This window comes from Littorina saxatilis, linkage group LG8 (assembly GCF_037325665.1).
Source record: "Littorina saxatilis isolate snail1 linkage group LG8, US_GU_Lsax_2.0, whole genome shotgun sequence".
Taxonomy (NCBI): domain Eukaryota; kingdom Metazoa; phylum Mollusca; class Gastropoda; order Littorinimorpha; family Littorinidae; genus Littorina; species Littorina saxatilis.
The window spans coordinates 39,784,192-39,803,819 of record NC_090252.1 but is presented as its reverse complement, the minus strand read 5'-3'; the positions used below and the strand labels follow the sequence as shown (position 1 = coordinate 39,803,819).

The following is a 19,628-nucleotide window of genomic DNA, read 5'->3' as shown; positions in this document are numbered from 1 at the left end:
TGCGCTTCTTGTTTGTACTGCTGGTTACCAGGGGGCTGGAGGAAAGAGAGAGCGAGAGAGAGAGTATGTGTGTGTGTGCGTGTGTGTGTGTGTGTAGTAGTAGTAGTAGTAGTTTTGTTTGTTTGTCCTTGATAGGCTACATGTTTTGAATTTCACAAAAACTTACAATACAATTCTAACCACTGTACTCTCTTCTCTCTGTCGCAGTGATTTTTGTTTTATTCCTTAGCTCAAAATGTTTGACTCCCAATACAATCCAAACCACTGTACCACCTCTTCTCTTCTCTGTGTTGCAGTGATGGGGCTTGACCAGCGGTTCCTACAGGAGCCCAACAACGTGTCGGTCACCCAAGGTCGGGTGGTGGTACTCAACTGCACGGTGGCCAACCAGCAGGGTATGGTGCAGTGGACACAGAACCGGGTGGCGCTGGGCGGCGGTGACCGCTCGCTACCCGGCTACCCGAGATACTCCATGATCGGATCGGTTGCGCAAAGCAGTAGTAAGTGTTGGGTGGGTGTGGGTGTGCGAGTCGGGGGATGGGTGTGTGTTTGGGGGGGGGGGAGGGCTGGATGGGTTGGTGGTGGTGGGGGGGGGGGGATGAGGGAGGTGTATCTGTGTGGAGAGAAAGGAAGAAAAGATAAAAGGGAGTGAAAAAAAGTGAAGAAAGAGAGAGAGAGAGAGAGAGAGAGAGAGAGAGAGAGAGAGAGAGAATTGTTTTGACCGTATGTTTGTCCGTCCGTTTGTATGTCCACCCGTTGTCTCTCGGTTTGCTTGTCAGACAGAAAGGGAAAGAGGGGGGGGGGAGGAGAGACACACACACAGAGAGGAAGAGAGATTGTCTGACCGTGTGTCTGTCAGTCTGGTTTTACGTCAACCCCTTGTCTGTCTTTCTGTCTGATGAAAAACAAACCTGAATGGATAGACTTTGCAGGCAAACATTCATGAAGCGTATGAAGAAGATGGGAGGAAGGGCAGGAGAGAGAGAAAGGGGGGTTGGTGGGTACATAGAAAAACCAAGGACTGCAAAGTATATCTTGTCAGAAGACAAGGAGGTAGACTTCTGAAATGACGTACTATTTTGGAGGGATTGGGTTTTTTTTTTACAAAGATGCCTGGAAACCTTGCACAAACACAAAGAAACTCCGCAAACTTCTTGTCTTTTAAAACACCAGCGATAGACTTTATTGTTCACCTTTACGCTAAATTCCGCTGGGGACGTCAAAATAAATGAAGTTTTTTTTCTTTTTTTTCTCTCAAGAAGCATGAATACCTTGCACAAGCAACACACACACACACACACACACACACACACACACACACACCCACACACACACACACACACACACACACACACACACACACACACCCACATCCGCACCAAAAAAAACACCACCGAAAACTCCTCGTCTTTTAAAGCACCAGCGATAGACTTTATTGTTCACCTTTCCGCTAGATTCCTGTTGCCGTAACACGCCAAGCGGCAAAGAAAAGATGATTTTTACCTGGGAGAAAGAGAAGATAGATTTTGCAACCGATCCTCGTATGTTTAAGCCATTGCAAGGGAAACGCTTCAGGTGTTAGAACACTCTTCTCTCAGAAACAGATCTGGGGGATGGTTGACTGATATGTTTCTTGTCTGTTAGCCTAGTCTGCCTGCTCGGAGTGTTTTGAGGTATATGATCAAGAGTCGGGGTGGGTAGGTAGTCAGTCAGGTAAGCAGACAGGTAGGAAAATAAGCATACAGGTGAACAGACAGGTAGGTAAAGCTTTTATGCAGCAAGGTAGTTCAACAGTAAACAGAAAACAGGTACGGATGTTAAGATAAGCTGACAAGCGGGCAAATAAATAGATTGACACTTAGGCAGACGGGTATACATAAAACGGGAACAAGAAATTTGGAAAAGTATAAGGTATAAAGCTGCCTGCTTCTGCTACAATATCATCTCTGAATCGGCACCTGCCTATCTTTCTGAACTGGTCTCTCTCTACACTCCCTCTCGCACCCTTCGTTCTTCTGATGATGCTCGACTTCTCTGTCAAGGTCGCTTTAAACGCAAGGCTCATGGCTTCCGCACGTTTTCGTATTATGGACCTCAGTTATGGAATTCACTCCCCTTTCAATTACGTCACTCTCCATCCATTTCATCTTTTAAGTCCAATTTGAAAACTCACTTGTTCCAACAACACTACGGATAGTTCCTTAGTATAGAGTCTGGGGATGTGAGATGTGCATGATGTGTTGTTTGAATCTGACAGTGATTGTATGATTTTTGTATACATGTATTGTTGTCCCGCGCTTTGAACTTTTGATAAGGCGCTTTATAAATGCCCGTTATTATATTATAAAAGTAGATTGACACTTTATAGACAGGTACATAAAACGGCAAAAAGATATTGGGAATAGTAGATTGAAACTTAGGTAAACAAGTACATAAAACGGCAAAAAAGAAATTGGGAAAAGTAGATTGACACTTAGTAGACAGGAACATGATACGATAAAAATGCATTTGGAATGTCAGACATACGACATAATACGACAAAAAGGCATTGGGAAAGTAAAGTTCAGAGATTGTTAGCAGCAAGGAAGTGTACGAACAGATTGATAGACAGACAGACAGATAGACAGACATACAAAAAGATATGTAAAAAGACAGACAGACCTGATTTACAATGAGGTCTAACTTGCATGTAGGCATAATATATAGGATCAGAAAACAGACAGGTAAACAGGTAATGATGTCACGGGCGAGGTGCGTTTGCAGGTGAGCAGTGACAACAACTTGTCTCGTTATCAACACTTTGAACACGTAGCCTTCGCATGGAGTAGGATGCAGTGAAAAACATACATCAGCATGAAGAATAAAAACTACTGAGATCTGACACTAAAACCCGTTGATCTTTCAAGTGTTTTTGTTGTTGCTGGTAAGCTTTGTGAGTGTGTGCGTGATGTTTGTTTGTTTGTTTGTTAGTTTGTTTGTTTGTTAGTTTGTTTGTTTGTGCGTGCGTGATGCTTGTTTGTTAGTTTGTTAGTTAGTCTGTTTGTTAGTTTGTTTGTTAGTTTGTTTGTTAGTTTGTTTGTTTATTTGCATGCTTGCTTTTATTTCAAATATATCTCTGTAAGCGTTTCGAATATTTCTGTTCGCGTTTTAGTTTTTCTCCGTCCACTCTGCCACCGAAGGCCAACGCTTCTTCTCGAAAACATGTTGTAGCCTACTGCTCAAAATGTAAGTGAGACCGTCATGCAGGTTGCTGACGCTTGAAGCGAGTATTAAGTACCAGTACAGTGTCTATAGCTATGAGCTTGCCAGACGCTGCACGCTTTGCGATGATGACAAGGTGATGATGATGGTACAGAGGCTTTGTGAAGGATGCACCCTTCTACCTGGCTTTGAACTGAAACCGTTATTTTCGCACCTCCAGCAAACACCGCTTCTTTTTCTGCTTGATGGATTTTTAACTTGTTTTAATTGGCGCGGAGAGCGGGTATTGTGTGTGGTTGAGGTTGAGGGGGTAGGGGGGTGGGGGCGGTGTTGAGAGCGAAGTGGTTTTGTTTTTTGTGGGTGGGGTGGGGTTGGGGCGGGGATGGAATGAGGGAAGGAGAAGGTGTGTGTGAGAGAGAGAGAGAGACTCACACACACACACACACACACACACACACACGCACACATACGCACAGACACGCACACGCACACACACACACACACACACACACACACACACACACACACACACACACACACACACACACACACACACACACACAGAAGGAGAGACAGAGAGAAATAATATCACCGACATTTCCCTAGAGCCCTGTTAATTTGCGTTATATCCTATAGTCAGGCATATAATAGCACCTGCAATTCATTAGGGTGGTATTAATTGTGTTGATGAGGCGAATACCTGGTGTGGTACTACGGCTTTCTCAAATGCAGCGTGCATGATCATCAACGTATGTGAATCATTTGCTTCGGTGCATTGTTTGCTCTTCTAGTGCATACATACAGACACACACACACACACAAACACACACGGCACAAACACACACACACACACACACGCACATACACACACGCACACACACACACACACACATACACACATATGCACACACACACATGCACACATACACACACACACACACAAACACACACGGCACAAACACACACACACACACACACACGCACATACACACACGCACACACACACACACACACATACACACATATGCACACACACACATGCACACATACACACACACACACAAACACACACGGCACAAACACACACACACACACACATACACACACGCACACACACACACACACACACACATACACACACACACACAAACACACACGGCACAAACACACACACACACATACACACGAGGACGCACACACACACACACACACACACACGCACACACACACACGCACATACACACACACACACACACACACACACATATGAGGGAATGGACAGGGGTTAAGACAAGAAGGAGGGGAAAGAAGAAGGAGGAATATTCAGGGAAGACTGAGAAGATGGAAAGTAGGATGAAATCGATTGGAAGAATATAAAAAAAAATATTCTAAGGAACAGGAGAGAAGAGAGAGAAGAGAGAAAAAGACAAACAGGCAGACTTAGGGACAGACACACAGACAGAAAAAATTAAAGAGAAAAATAGAAAGCTAGCTGCCACAACAATAAGATAACAGCAAGAAAGTGACTGAAGGCAGCTGGCCACGGACGGCCAGGAAATCAGCTGTGCCCAAGACAAACACAGAAAAGGAAGTGGGAAAGAAAAAAAGGTGTAAGTACCTCAGGTTAATCTACCTGTAATCTCGCCGTGATTGGCCGGGTGGTGAGACACGTAGAACGAACAAGCACAGGTGGAAAAACAAATCTGCGGGCAGAAACAGATAAGATGTGCAGAGTCTCTCTCTATATCTAGTCTAAGTTGAAGTACTGTATAAAGGGACAATGCCATTTGCACGTGCACTGAACGAGTCGGATCTTCTTTTTTTCTTTCTTCTTCTATGTTCAAGGGCTGCAACTCCCATGTACACTCGTGTTTATGCACGAGCGGGTTTTTACGAGTATGGACAAGTGTCAGTTATGAGCCGTCATTTCTTCCCATTACAAAACTAGTGTTCAGAATAAGAACAAGAGACTGCAGGTGAGAAGAACTTATATAGAACAAGATTACACTAAAAATGAAACATGGACAACAAACAATATTGCTATATCATATGTTACGTGGATTTCCATTGGTCAATTGGGCAAAACTGAGCTCAGTGCAAAAGTGATATCGACGACATTTCCGTCGATATCAGTTTTGATATCGACGACCTCTTTATTGCTTCCCCACTTCAAAAACAAAAACACCTAAATTTAAAAACAAACAAATATATATGAAAATGTAATTATCCCAGAATTTAGTTGAGCAAGTGACTAAAGACTTTTTGAAAGAAAAGACATTTTGAAATACTGAAAAGTACAAGAAAAGAGTGAACAAAAAGAAATAATAATCAGAGGGAGGGATATGGAACAGCCAAAACTGAGACAAATACTTTTGTAATTTATTTACAGTAAATACAAAATGTCCAGAGAATTAGCATTATATCTAACATTGACTGACTGTGTGATGATATCTTCTGCTATTGGTCTGTTTCGACAGTGATATCAAAATCTCGACCTCCGGTCTCGATTCTGATATCACTGTCTCAACAGACCATAGCAGAAGATATCATCACACAGTCCGTCAATATTGGGTATAATAACATGTACCATTTTTATTGTCATCTTGTTCTATAGTGTTACAAATCTTAAAAAAACAGTCAGCTATACCGTTCCAAAATCCAGAAATGAATGGGTTCTGACACAAAGTTAACTCTGAGATATAAATCTCTGGCTGAACCTGGGATTCGAACCCAGCTGATAGCAATGAACTGGTTATAAAGCCAGCGCGCTTCCGACTAAGCTACATCTCCCGCCCCCAACATTGTGACTGTTACAAAGCAAAATAAAGGTGTGTTTTTAAAGATTCTCGTCAATCCCCACGGACAGTATCCCTTTTAAGAGAGAAAAGGGGGCGCTGTGCTCCATCAAGCCAGTCACTGCCCAAGTCAGTCCGGCTGATAAAAAAGTGTTACAAAAAGTGCCATCTAATCTCCCGCCTAATGCGGAATGTAGGAAGTAAAAATGTCGGTCATCTGTCTTGTGGTGAAGGAGGGAAAACAAGGGATGATTTTTTTGTTTTATTTGCGAGAACATGACTCCCTGTGATTGAAAGTGCCTTTAGATGAGAAGAGGGAGATAAGAACTGGGGTTGGGGTGGAAAAGGAGAGATGGAGGGATGATGAATGTACTTTCTGAGAGAGAAAGATCAAATCAAATCAAATCAAATTTTACGAGAGAGAGAGAGAGAGAGAGAGAGAGACAGAGACAGAGACAGAGACAGAGACAGAGAGAGAGAGAGAGAGAGAGAGAGAGAGAGAGAGAGAGAGAGAGAGAGAGAGAGAGGAAACAGACAGACAGGAGGGAGAGGGAGATTGTGTGTGTGTGTGTGTACGGTGTGTGTGTGTGTGTGTCTGTGTGTGTGTGTGTGTGCGTACGGTGTGTGTGTGTGTGTGTCTGTGTGTGTGTGTGCGTGTGTGTGTGTGTGTGTGTGTGTGTGTGTCTTCTTCTTCTGCGTTCGTGGGCTGAAACTCCCACGTACACTCGTGTTTTTTGCACGAGTGGAATTTTACGTGTATGACCGTTTTTTACCCCGCCATTTAGGCAGCCATACACCGTTTTCGGAGGAAGCATGCTGGGGGAGGGAGGGAGGGAGAGAGGGAGAGATAGTGTGTGACAAAGAGAGAGAAAGAGTGTGTGACAAAGAGAGAGAAAGATTGAGAGAGAGTTTTCGTGTGTGTGCGTATGTCTGTCTGTCTGTCTGTCTGTCTGTCTATGTGTCTGTTAGAGTCTCTGTGTGTAAATGCTTTGCATCAGAAATAGGAGAGAGAGAGAGAGAGGGGTGTGGGCGACATGGGGGATTAATGCAGTTGTATAGAGGAATCATTATTATATTTCCCTACATTATGAACACCCACATTTTCAGTTGAAAGATTGATCACCACGGAATAGTTTGGCAAAGAAAACAGATTGTGGGGAGAAAAAGAAAAAAAAAAAAAAAAAGGAGAAAAAATACTGCACAATGGCAAAAAATAATGAGAAATGGAGAGATCATTATGAGTTAAACATGAATGTAGAAAAATCCATCACAGGCAACTTTTGTCAAGAGATGAAGCGTGGGATGGGAGCGGGTGGAGGAGAGGAGGAAGGGGAGGGAATAAGCTCATAATTACAAAAACCAGAAGATGAAATGGGAAAAAAAAATCAGCAAAAATACCACAGCTGCAGCAGCTAAATTAGGTTGCGGGCCTCTCTCTAACTGTCTAAATAGAAAGATTTTTCCCACTTCATTTTTTTTCTCTTTTTCTTTTATTTGTCGATGGAACTTTATGTCAGATGGGCAGGGAAAAGTAGCAAGTAGGATGTGTAATTGGAGGAAGGAAGAAAGAAAGAAAGAAAGTAAAACAAAATGATACTGCAGGAAAAATAAGACAAGAGATTGTGTGAGATGTAGATTTGTTCTCAGTTGTTGAAGTTTTCTCAGCTGGCCATGAAATGACAGGGGAGGTATGTAGTGGGGGGATGAGTAGAATGTATTGTGAGTGTGTGACAGAGGGAGTTGGGGGGGATCGGGAGAGAGGAACTGAATAACTAGATCTGAATCTAGATAATGGTTTGAGAGAACACTCATTTTAAAGGAGAAGTCATGCTTTCATTTTATTTTTCATGAATATGTGTAATTTTTGTATTTATTTATTTCAATTTTTTATATATTTTTTTTATTGACCTACTAAATGATTTAATTCTAAAGGCACGTTTTCCATTTCTTTTCCACAAATATGAGTCATTTTGTATTTATTTATTAATTTATGTATTTATTTATTACTTTAGACACTAAATGGTCCAATTTTACAGTTATGGTTTCACAAAGATATGTAATTTTTGTAACATTTTTATTTTAATTTTTAATTTTATTTAGCTACAAAATGATATTTTTTTGCGTGCAGGTGAGTGGGCCCTACAAATCCGGGACGTGAGCCTGGAGGACGACGGGGAGTATGAGTGTCAGGCCGGCCCCACGGCCTCTGTGCAGGGGATACGGTCCCGCTCTGCCTTTGTCACAGTTGTCAGTGAGTATGCATGCACACACACACACACGCATGCATGGACCCATGCAGGCACATGCGCGAGCATACACGCACACGCTTGCACACACACACACGCACATTCTCTCTCTCTCTCTCTCTCTCTCTCTCTCTCTCTCTCTCTCTCTCTCTCTCTCTCTCTCTCTCCCCCTCCATCTCTCTCTCTCTCTAGTCTCTCCCTCTCTCCCTTCCTATGGTTTGCCTATCAATTGATTGATTGATTGATTGATTGATTGATTGATTGATTGGGTATAGGGGTATGGGGAGAAGTTGGTTCTGTAAGAGCTATGGGTAGACTGAATGCAACGCAAGAAGCTGTTTGAGCTTGACCAAAAGCCAAATCGTCTGCTGTTTAAAACCTCAGAAAAATAAACTGGTCTCCATTTCTCCTCGACAGTTCCACCCGAGCATCCCACCATCGATGGTGCCCCCACCATTCCCATCGTCCTGCATCGCCCCACCAACATCACATGCCGGGCCAACAATGGGAAACCGGCGGCAACCATCACCTGGCACATGGATGGTGAGAGGAAAATTGAGAAGGTCTACTCTAGAAGGTAAGAGAAGGTGTGAGGTGTAGGGGAATACAGTGGACCCTTCCTTTTCAGACCAGCCCAATTTACGAATAAGACCCCCCCCCCCCTCTCAAGAGTTATCGTTCCTTCCATACGCTACAGTCACTGATCTAAACAATGGCTACTGAACAGCAGAATGTTGATGCGATTGCAAGTACCAAAGTTGCAAAAATACCTCAAAGAAAGAAAACTACAATATTCAGGATACAAGAAACCGAAGCTGATAAAGTTATATTGAACAGACAACGGAGTACCGGGATGGCACGTCATTTTGACGTCGAAGAGAATTCAGCCATCGCTTCACAAGCGCTGGTGTTTTCTGGCTTGTGTTAAAAAAAAAACTCGATCGCATTTCCTTTGTGTACGGGCCATGCTTGGGTACTTTGAATGAACTTTAGGATTATTCTTGCGGCTATCATTGCTGCATCCATTTTCAAGGCGAAGTGTCTGCACTGAAACGCAACCTCTCACAGAGCTATCAAAACATGCCCGCAATCTGCTCTTTATACGTTGATTTACTTTTGTTTTGTTTTTATAATGCAATTGTAAAGTGCCTGGAGTCATTTAAAGGACCTGGGCCATAGAAAAGCTATGTATTATTATAATATTATTATTATCATGATTAATTATGATTATAATTAATATTGTCGTTATTATTCTTTAGGGTAGGTATGATGTGTATATCAACGGGTGATACTTGGGTGAAGTGAAGTGCTCGATGAAAACAGCTTTATGATAGAATTCTCTGGATGGACAATCAAACAGCACTAAATCTCACAAAGTTATTCCCACCTCCGGGACAACCTGTGTCTGGCCTTTCTGAAAACACCTCCGCGTGAGGGGTTTTGCTGCCAGCGCGGTGAAGATAAAGAGGGAACATTTTCTCTGCCCGCACGGCAGCAAGCAGGATGTCTCTGAACTGTCCCAGAAAAGGTATGGGAAGATCGTTTGACCCTTATTAACTTCTTTTATCATACATGTTTTGTGTTGGATCGTTCAACAGTCATCCACGACCAGAAGAGAAGTTTGTGGATACGGTCGGCATGTATACGATCAACGCATCCAAATCAGACTCGGGAAAGCGGATAGAATGCCGCGCCCGCAACCAGTTCATGGATCGCCCAATGTCAACGTTCGCCACCCTGGACGTGCAGTGTGAGTTGGGTTTGACTGAATTCAGTCATGTGTGACAACGTTACCTATCCTTTACTGGTATTTCTAGTGTCTCTTTTGCTACTCTTGAACATGTTACTGTCAATAAGTGAAATCTGAGTCATTACATGTATAATGACTGAGCATTTTAGTCATTACCTGTAATGACTGTTTCTGCATACAGGCATTATGTGTAATGGCTCAAATCTCTAGTGCAGGTTAATTCAAAGCATGTTTGATAGCTGTAGCATTCTTGTGAAAAAAAAGCTTTTTTTAGAACAGTTCTACTGGTTTAAGAAATAAGGTGATTAAACCCTTTGAATCGAGTTCCAGTTCTATACTGCTATAGATATGGAACCTTACATTTGGGGGTGGAATGGAGAGTTCCAGTTCTATACTGCTATACATGGAACCTTACATTTGGGGGTGGAATGGAGAGTTCCAGTTCTATACTGCTATACATGGAACCTTACATTTGGGGGTGGAATGGAGAGTTCCAGTTCTATACTGCTATACATGGAACCTTACATTTGGGGGTGGAATGGAGAGTTCCAGTTCTATACTGCTATACATGGAACCTTACATTTGGGGGTGGAATGGAGAGTTCCAGTTCTATACTGCTATACATGGAACCTTACATTTGGGGGTGGAATGGAGAGTATCGGTTTTGGAGTGGAGGGAGGGGGGAGGAGGGTGGTTGGAGGGGCAATATGGAATGTTTGTGTGAGTCAGGCTCATGTTTTGGATATCTAATCAAGCACTTAATACTTTTAGCTTACAGGGCTATACTAAGTGTGTGCCCCAAGTCAAACCTTGCGGTGTAGTCAGTGTTCTTAAACTCTTGTTATTATGTAAAGAATGCCTCAAGGGCTTGCTTGACCTTTGATCAATTACCATGGACTGTAATGCATGTAGATCAGTGTTACCATAGATATCCTAATGAATAGTGGAACCCCCATTTTAAGACTTCCAAAAGGTCTGACAAACCAGGGTCTTAAAAGGAAAGTTATTTTATGGAGGTCTTAAAAGGGGGGTTCCATCCACTGTATCTGTTTTTATTTTAAAAAAAAAAATTTATTCTTTTTTTGTGATTTTTTTTGTTTTTTTGTTTTTACATATATATGCTATACATTACAGGACGTCACCTAAACAAAGGGACAGAACCATACAACAGAAAAACACTTGAACAATTACAACATACATGGGGTGGGAGGATGGGTGGGGGAGGGGGGGATGTTCAGGGCTTGGTGGTCGCAGTATCAAAAGGATTTAAGAAAGAAAAAACCTAAGGGTTACATCAAAACATGCATATATACATGTATCTGTTTTTTTAGCCTGACCATAGTATTTGTGTGTCAACAGACGCGCCAGAGATCACAATGAGCGTCAACCTGACAGGGACTATCAGGGAGTACAACTACGTCCGTTTCACCTGTGCTGGCGTCGCTAACCCTCCTGAAATCACGTGGAGGTCTGTAGTTTTTCCACCTCTTACTTTCCTGTTCAACTGCTTCTTGCCTGTGTGAAGATCTAGGAATTTGTGCTCAACAGAAAGAATAGACTTTTTTCAGAAATAACTCAGTCAGGATTTTCAACCAGTGTGGCAGAGTAATTAAGTGCCCTAGCCACCGAGGCAAAGGCAACCTGTTGCCAAGCAACAAACTCGCTGCTTGCTGACTCATAGACCTGCCATCGCGATGAATAACTTACTCCTGTTCTAACTATAATGCTTAGTCTGCCACAACGCTTTAAAAATCCTGACCGAGTTATTTCCGAACATCGTCTATTTAGTTATTGCACCGCTTTTGAATTTGAAAGTTTTCTGTGCAACACATTGTTTGCTTTGAAGGAAAGGAAACTAACAGATGTAGACAATAGCCTAACTAGGGTGTGAAATATGAGCATCAGTTCTAATAATATCAGTTATTCGCTTGGAATTGCATGTCGTTTTCCACCAGTTAGGTGCCGTAACTGTTTTGTGGGCAGGTATAAGGGAAGTAACTACTGTCCTCCCAATTCGTTTGTAAGGGAGCAGGTTGTGTCCCTTGTCTAGTCTACCACATTTCTCTGACCTCTCTTGGAAAAAAAAATCACCCTACTAAAAATGGCAAAAATTCATTCCTTCTGGTTTGGAAGGAATGATACTGCGTTTTTTACAGGAGTTTTAAGAATAAGAAAGCTAAAAATAGAGTAAAGATGCCAACCATATCAAATTTCACCGGAATTCCAGATGTTTCAATTAAATAACAAATATGATTTTAACTGAAGAATAGTCAAATGGTTACCGTACTTTCCGGGACTTTACCGGTATACTTTTTTAATTTTGGTGCGCCCTATCGGCAACCTGCGCCCAATGGGTGACTGGATTACAATTTTGTTATGCGCTGTAGCGCCTTGTAACCCGGAAAATACGGTACATATTATTAGTGTGTGTGTGTGTGTGTGTGTGTGTGTGTGTGTGTGTGTGTGTGTGTGTGTGTTTTAAAACCTTCAAAAGTATTCTCTGTCCAGTTTCTATTATTATTATTATTATTATCAAAGTGTAACTGTTTAAATTTCACTTCATTACCATCTAATTTTGTTCTACAGATGGTTCCGGAACAACCAGCTACTGGAGGGCGAGACCAACAACATCCTCATCATCCACCAGATTTCCTACGACTACAACGGAGACACCATAGCTTGCACCGCCGCAAACCGCGTTGGTCGCACCAGAAAGGAAATGACACTCAGGGTGGAATGTGAGTGACGATATTGTGACAGTTTAGAATTAACATTTATTAGATACAGAACTCTTGAAGAACGGAGTTACTTCTTGGCCACATTTATAAGGCCAAATAAAAATATATGTTGGCCACATTTATAAGGCCAAATAAAAATATATGTTGGTTTAGGGTAACCCGACCGACCCTATTTTTTCCCGCCAACCCTAAAACTTTTTTTCATTTCTAAAAAAAACAAAAAAACTTTTGGCCCATTTTGCGAACAATACCAAGACTTCTTTGAAATCGACTAAATAAAAAAAATTAAATTTAAAAAAAAAACGACCTACCGACCCTATTTTTTTTGGTAACATTAATACCCTAAACCAAAATATATATTTTTTTTTTGGCCTAACAGAAAAGACATGATTTGAAGGACTTATTAAAGGCACAGTAAGCCTCCCGTAAACCATCACAGATACTGTCAGGCTTTTACACACAGTACAAACACCCTTTCATTTGAACACTCACCGCTTGAGAACATCTTAGGTGCCCTGTGTAAAGAGCGAGCAATTTTCAAAGAATTTTTTTTTGCGTGGTTTATCTTACCCCTGAGCCATCGTGAACCCGTGTGATCCAGTTTCCTTTTTTTCACAATGTAGTCGTCAGTTTGTAATTTCCAATGCGACTCGCTGTAAGCTTATCTGCAATAGCATGTTATTATGTACCTCTGAATCTAAACGCACCAAACGGGTGTGATTCACACGAACTCTAGCGATGGCTTTTGACTGTTCAGAGGAACTGGCGATAGGCATTACCTGCGTCTGCTACGAGAACCACGAGAACCTGCTTCCGGGCTTTTCTTTTTTCAAACTTTCAAAACTTGAATTGTACTGATTTTGTCTTGATGAATAAAGAATTCTTTTATGATTTATGACAGTATCTGTGATGGTTTACGGGAGGCGTACTGTGCCTTTAACATAGAAAGGTTCCACATTACAGCCTGCAACTAGGTGATCATTTCATTTATTCAGGGAATTGCTTCTTAGCCACACGTATGGAAGAAAAGACATATGATTCGAATGACTTATTAACACAAAAAGACTTGACAACATGACAGCCTAGCTGGTCATTTTACTAGCTCTGCAATGTTTTCCAATTGTTTTGGCTAAGAAGAAACACTTTTACACATAGTCATAGACAATACTGAGGGTGTTTGCTTAGAATTATAGACCTATGTCAGAAATGGAGTAAGTGCTTTTCATGAGCTAGGTATAGCCATGCAATAAAATGTGTTTTATAAGCATGAAAGAATCACTGTCAGGAACCATTATTCCACGCATGCACTTGTTGCGACTGTAGTCATTGATGTTTGTAGATTCTGTGAGTATGAACTGGTTCAGAGGAATAAAGAACAACTTATAAGTAGAACAAACACACACACACACACACACATTGTACAAACACACACACACACACACACACACACACACACACACACACACACACACACACACACACACACACACACACACACACATGCATGCAGACACACACACCCACATACACACACATACACATGCACGCACAAACACACACACATACACACACACACACATACACATGCACACACAAACACACACACATACACACACTAACACACACACACACACACACACACTAACACACACACACACTATTACACACACTAAAACACAAACTTCCCAAACAAGCAAGTTCTGTTGCACGTTAATTCATTTGGACTTCTCACTTTCTCCACTCACCCAGAGGGCCCATGCACACACACACACACACACACATTATAATTATCAACACAACTCTCCTGTCTCACAGACGGCCCCAGAATCATCAACGTGGACCCAGTAGTAGGAGCAGACCTGCAGCGTTCCACAGAGCTACACTGCCAGGCCGACGGCAACCCCCAGCCCCACATCATCTGGACCAGGAAGGACCGCGGTAGTCCGACACCACAGACCCTCTCCACATCCGCCACATATAAAATCGAAGTGGTGACCCGGGCCAGTTTCGGGGTCTACGTGTGTACGGCTTCCAGCACCACCTTTCCTGATGCCAGCAAGGATGTGCTGCTGTTGCAGAATGGTGAGTGACTCGAGAGCTGTTCACATGCAGAGCTGTGAACTGCTATGCTTTCAGTATGCTACGTTTTAAGAGAAATTGCTATGCTGCTACGCCAAGCTTAAAGTTGCTAATCTTCAACAAATAATCTCAAGCAAGCAACAGTTCCCCCTTTTTTTTGTGAGTCCTGGTACTCATTTCTGCTTCCTACTTTGTGGTCACAAAATTGGTCAAAAAACATTGTGTACACTGAAAAGTGGTATAGCAGATACTCTCTGATGGGCATTGTATGTATATACCTGCAGTCTAATGAGAATGATTTTAAACTGTCTATTCTTGAGCAAAATGCGGATGTAGGAATACATTTCAGATAGTGCTACACTTAAACACCATTTGGTAGGCTGAAAAATCCCTAACAATTCTAAATTTCTCCACTGGGGCTTCACAAGAGTTGGCGGGTCTGCATGCACATGGCAGACTTTAATTCCACTGACGTTCCACAAACTTTAGTTGGTTTAACCCATTTGACCGCGGAGCGCCCGCTGTTTTTTTGCAGTGGCTGCTCGCAGAGCGCCTGCAACCGCCCGCCAAACACACGTGTCAGTAGAGCGCGGCCATTGTTGTTGTGATAAACGAGACTCTCGCGAACGAGACTGCCGGTGTTTCGCCACTTCCGTCTGCTTCCGCACGTTGTCTTGCTTTGAAAATTCGTTGACAGTGACAGGAGCAACGATTTTTTGAAAATTTGAAATAAATTCGCGATCGAAAGCAGAGTTTTGGCAAGATGGCGTCATGGCGGACTCGGACGACGAGAACAATGATTTTGAAGGCTTTACGGACCCAGACTTGACTGCAGTCGATCCTGCTGATGCAGAAAGTGACTTAGACATCGACTTCAATGCTTTGGAAGCGGATTTTGACAGTGACGAAAATGGATCGAATGTTGATGTGTTGCCACAATTTCCTCGTGGAGATTTTTGAATGGCGCTTTTACGCGTTGGTTCTTCGGATTTCAAGAACGATGCCAGATTTTTGTTGGGTCGATCATTGTGTGTTATGTTACTGCAAAAAAATGACTTTCCTTTACAGGAACAATGTGTTGTGTATCAAATAAAAACACAAAGGCAAGTCAAAAGTTTTCAGAAGTATTTTATTTTATTATTTAAAAGTGTGTTACTGTGAAATGTGACAGAGTTATATACTTCCCTTTACATGGTAATACAGAACAACAATGGCAGCGGTTGGTCTGGGGCCAAATGGGTTAAAGTCGCTTATGCAGGAGTCACTGAGACCAAGTCGGTGAAAAGTTTGCCATGTGAACGATCACAAGGATTTAGTTCAAATTTAGGTCTGATTTAGCAGCGACTAGAAAACTCAGTTGACACCAAGCATCAAACCTATATGTCCTATCTACGGAACAATAACCATTCACATTCGCCAAGTGTTCACATCTCGTTTCTGTCCTGCAGGCAAGCCCTCCATCCGTAGTGAGAAAGAGCAGTACGCAGCGGAGGGGGAGAAGGGCAAACTGGAATGCATTGCTCACTCCGTCCCCAAACCTGACCGCATGGTGTGGCTCAAGGACGGACGGCCCATCGACTACGCTACGTCGGGCCGCTTCTCTTCTGAGGAGAAAGACTTGCTGTACGGAAGGACCAACATTCTGCACATCCTCAACGTGCAGAAAGAAGACTTTGGCCACTACAACTGCAATGTGGTGAATTCTTACGGCACGGATAATGCTACGATCACACTGGTTGAAAAATGTACGTGGTTTTCCATTTCATTTGTTTGTTTGTTGTTTGTATGTGTTAGCTGTTTGGTTTGCTTCATGAGTCTCATCTAGCTGTGGTATGTGTGAAATATTTTATAAATTCAACTTATACCGAAAAAGCTTACTTCTTTGAGTTCAATGCCCTCAAGTAGTATAACTGCAAAAGAACTGTATTCTGAGAAACTGTTGTGTCTTTGTTAGGTATTTATTTTGTGTTTTTATTTGTGTGTACATGTACTTGTATGTGTTTGTGTGTGTGTGTGTTTTTATTTTTTATTTTTTTTATTTTTTACATGCTTTTAAGATAATTATGGTCTTCAGTAAAGAGCAATTTTCCAAGGATGCTTTCACCAATGCCTTGTCCTTTGCTTGGCAGGAATGCTAATATCATTTTCCTTAATAATTGCATAAAAAATAGGTAGAAAATGTAGGTTCTTTTGCATAACTTATGGTATGTTCTGATTTCTTTCCTTCCAGCTGTGCCCCCCTTGCCGTACATCATCGGAGGGGCTGTGGGAGGCGTAGCGGTTCTCTTCATCATCGCCCTGGCATGCGTGCTCTACCAGCGATACAAGCGTGAAGACTCTGGCAGTGTGCTTGGTGAGCTGTGTGTATGAGTATGGATGTAAATCTGTGCATATACAGCTTCAGTGTGATTAATTTGACCACCGTCTGTCAGTTTTTGACTCTGTCAAGCTGGCAATAATCTGATTTAGCCCCTTTCCAGGTTCACTTTTTAACTGAATTAATCTCAAACTGTCGCTTTTCTTTCAGTATATGTGACGTCGCTTTCACGGGGTAAATTCAGGACTAGGCCGTCAAGTTGATTGTACAGGTGTTGAATCTGTGATAGTTTGGTGCAAGGTTATGAACATGTACTGGGTTGTATTTTTTTTCATTAGTTTTTGTAATTTCTGAGCTTAGATCTTGTTTTCTTATTGATGTTGCACAATGCAATGAAGACCAATGTAAAATGAATAAAAACATTTAAAGAAACAGTGTTTAAACCCAAGACATCCAAGATCCCTTCAGTGTTTCTCCAGGAAGCAAATCTGTTTGGCAGGGTGGGGGTTCGAATATCCTTTATGCACTTTTTTTAAACCTTGTTGAGTTAATGCACCTTAAGAAACAGCATCTATATAAACAATTTGCACAACATGGCAGGGTCTTGAGCAGAAAATTGTGTTTAAATTTCTTTAGTTGAGATGATATTTAAAGTATTATTGTATTGTATTGTATTGTATTATATTGTATTGCATTGCATTGCATTGTACTGTATTGTATTGTATGGCATTGTAGAGACTGACGTGGTAATTAATGTTACCAGGGTCGACAACAGACACGGACAGCAGTGCGGAGAAGAAACGTAAAGACGCCGACTCTCCGTCAACGCTGATGGACCAATGGCGTCAGGACTACAACAAGAAAGACTTCTACCGTTACTCTGCAGACTATGATGAACTCAACTACAAAGTGAGTTTATGATAAAAACATGGGCGAACAGATGAACAGATGTACACATATACATTTGTTTGCTTATTATTCTCTCAGGTACCAGGAGATTGGTTCCACATAAATCTTACTTCTAATCTTGTTTCTTGTGTAACCGAGTGCCGTAACACTACGATCACCTCGGGAGGCGAAGTGCAATCAAACAGGATTGAAATTGTTAGGGCTAATTTCTTAGCCCTATAAAAACTGTTATGCAAACCCGAAGGTTTCCATGAACATACAGACAATCGGAAACCACCAGACCCCATCACAAACAGAATTCCACAATCCACCGGTGTTGACTTAAAGGCCAACAACTCGGGTGCAGAGTCTGCTGTGAAAGGAGCGGTAGCCTCCCCTGTCACACTTGCATGCATTTAGAGCACTTACATCCCTTTGCTTCTCCTATAGTGATCTTAACCCATTTTCCCCTATGCATGGAAAGTGTCTCTGTCAATTTCAAACATGAAAAAATAGCGCAGTAACTCCTGCAAGTTTTACGAAATGACAAATGCTCAAACATCCAAGGAAGCTAGTAGAAACGGAAACGGATATCATAGGTAGCATTGTGTAAAGCAGATGTTTGAGGGATCTGCATATGGGAGCGGGCAGTAAAGAGGGCTCAGCCTCATTTAATAATAATAATAATAATAATAATAATAATACGAGAACTTATAACACGCACATATCTCACCACAAGGCGACTCAAGGCGCACTCATACACAATCATTCGCATTAACAACTCAAGCATACTCATATACACTTACGCATAAATTGCATGAAGATGACAAGGCAACAACACAAACATTTGATTAAGATTCTGCAGAAAATACAAATTAAGTGATATGTGTGTGTTAATTGCAGCAGGAACACACAGGTAACAACAATGCCTACGGGTGCCTGGAGCCCAGCGAGCCGTACAGAGAACCCACAGGTGGGGGTCACTCTCGTGCCATGACTCCATTAGAAAGGTCAGTCCGCATTTTACACAGATTAAAAAACAAAAAAAGTTAAATTATTGAAATCTTTATGTGACAGGTTTCACAGCAGGCTATGCAGAGTTGTCTGCCTGCAGAGAGCATGTTGATGTATATTTATAGTAGCTTAATTGACCTTATTTTTTGGTCGCCGGCTTAGACACCTGTCAATTGTAGAGTCCTGTTTGTGATGGGGTCTGGTTGGTGTTGTCACCTGGTACGCTGTTGGGAACCTTTGCGTTAATTTTTACGTTATTTTTTTTTATTTTTTTTTTTCCCAAATGCCAAAAAAAAGTCTAAGGTCGCTCGAAAAAAATAGGGTTGGTCGGGTTACCGTAAACAGACTATTTTTTTTTTGTGCCTAATACTTTGTGTGTTCTTTGAGAAACTTGAAGCAACAAAATTGTTTATTGAGGTACGTACCACTGTATTGTATTACTTTATACACACTTTGCCTGTAAAAGATTTCATCTGTACCCCTCTGTTCAGCAGGTATGAGGCAGTGTACGGCCCCTCAGCCTACAGCATGAGCAGTTTTCGGGGCCGGGAACGAGTCAACATAGACATGAACGACGCTAAACTGGCCACCGACGTTTAG

General features: G+C 42.0%; 1 protein-coding gene across 1 annotated transcript in view; it reads left to right on the top strand.

The window, feature by feature from the left end:
* Positions 1-19,628, top strand: part of LOC138974644 (kin of IRRE-like protein 1) — a 60,083-nt gene extending 40,455 nt beyond the window's left edge. Inside the window, exons 2-13 of the mRNA XM_070347369.1 lie at positions 297-500; positions 8,125-8,247; positions 8,660-8,819; positions 9,841-9,992; positions 11,352-11,460; positions 12,579-12,730; positions 14,546-14,812; positions 16,258-16,554; positions 17,040-17,162; positions 17,890-18,035; positions 18,918-19,024; positions 19,523-19,628. Of these exons, the coding sequence (XP_070203470.1) occupies positions 297-500; positions 8,125-8,247; positions 8,660-8,819; positions 9,841-9,992; positions 11,352-11,460; positions 12,579-12,730; positions 14,546-14,812; positions 16,258-16,554; positions 17,040-17,162; positions 17,890-18,035; positions 18,918-19,024; positions 19,523-19,628 (1,946 nt within the window). The remainder of the gene's footprint in view (positions 1-296; positions 501-8,124; positions 8,248-8,659; positions 8,820-9,840; positions 9,993-11,351; positions 11,461-12,578; positions 12,731-14,545; positions 14,813-16,257; positions 16,555-17,039; positions 17,163-17,889; positions 18,036-18,917; positions 19,025-19,522) is intronic.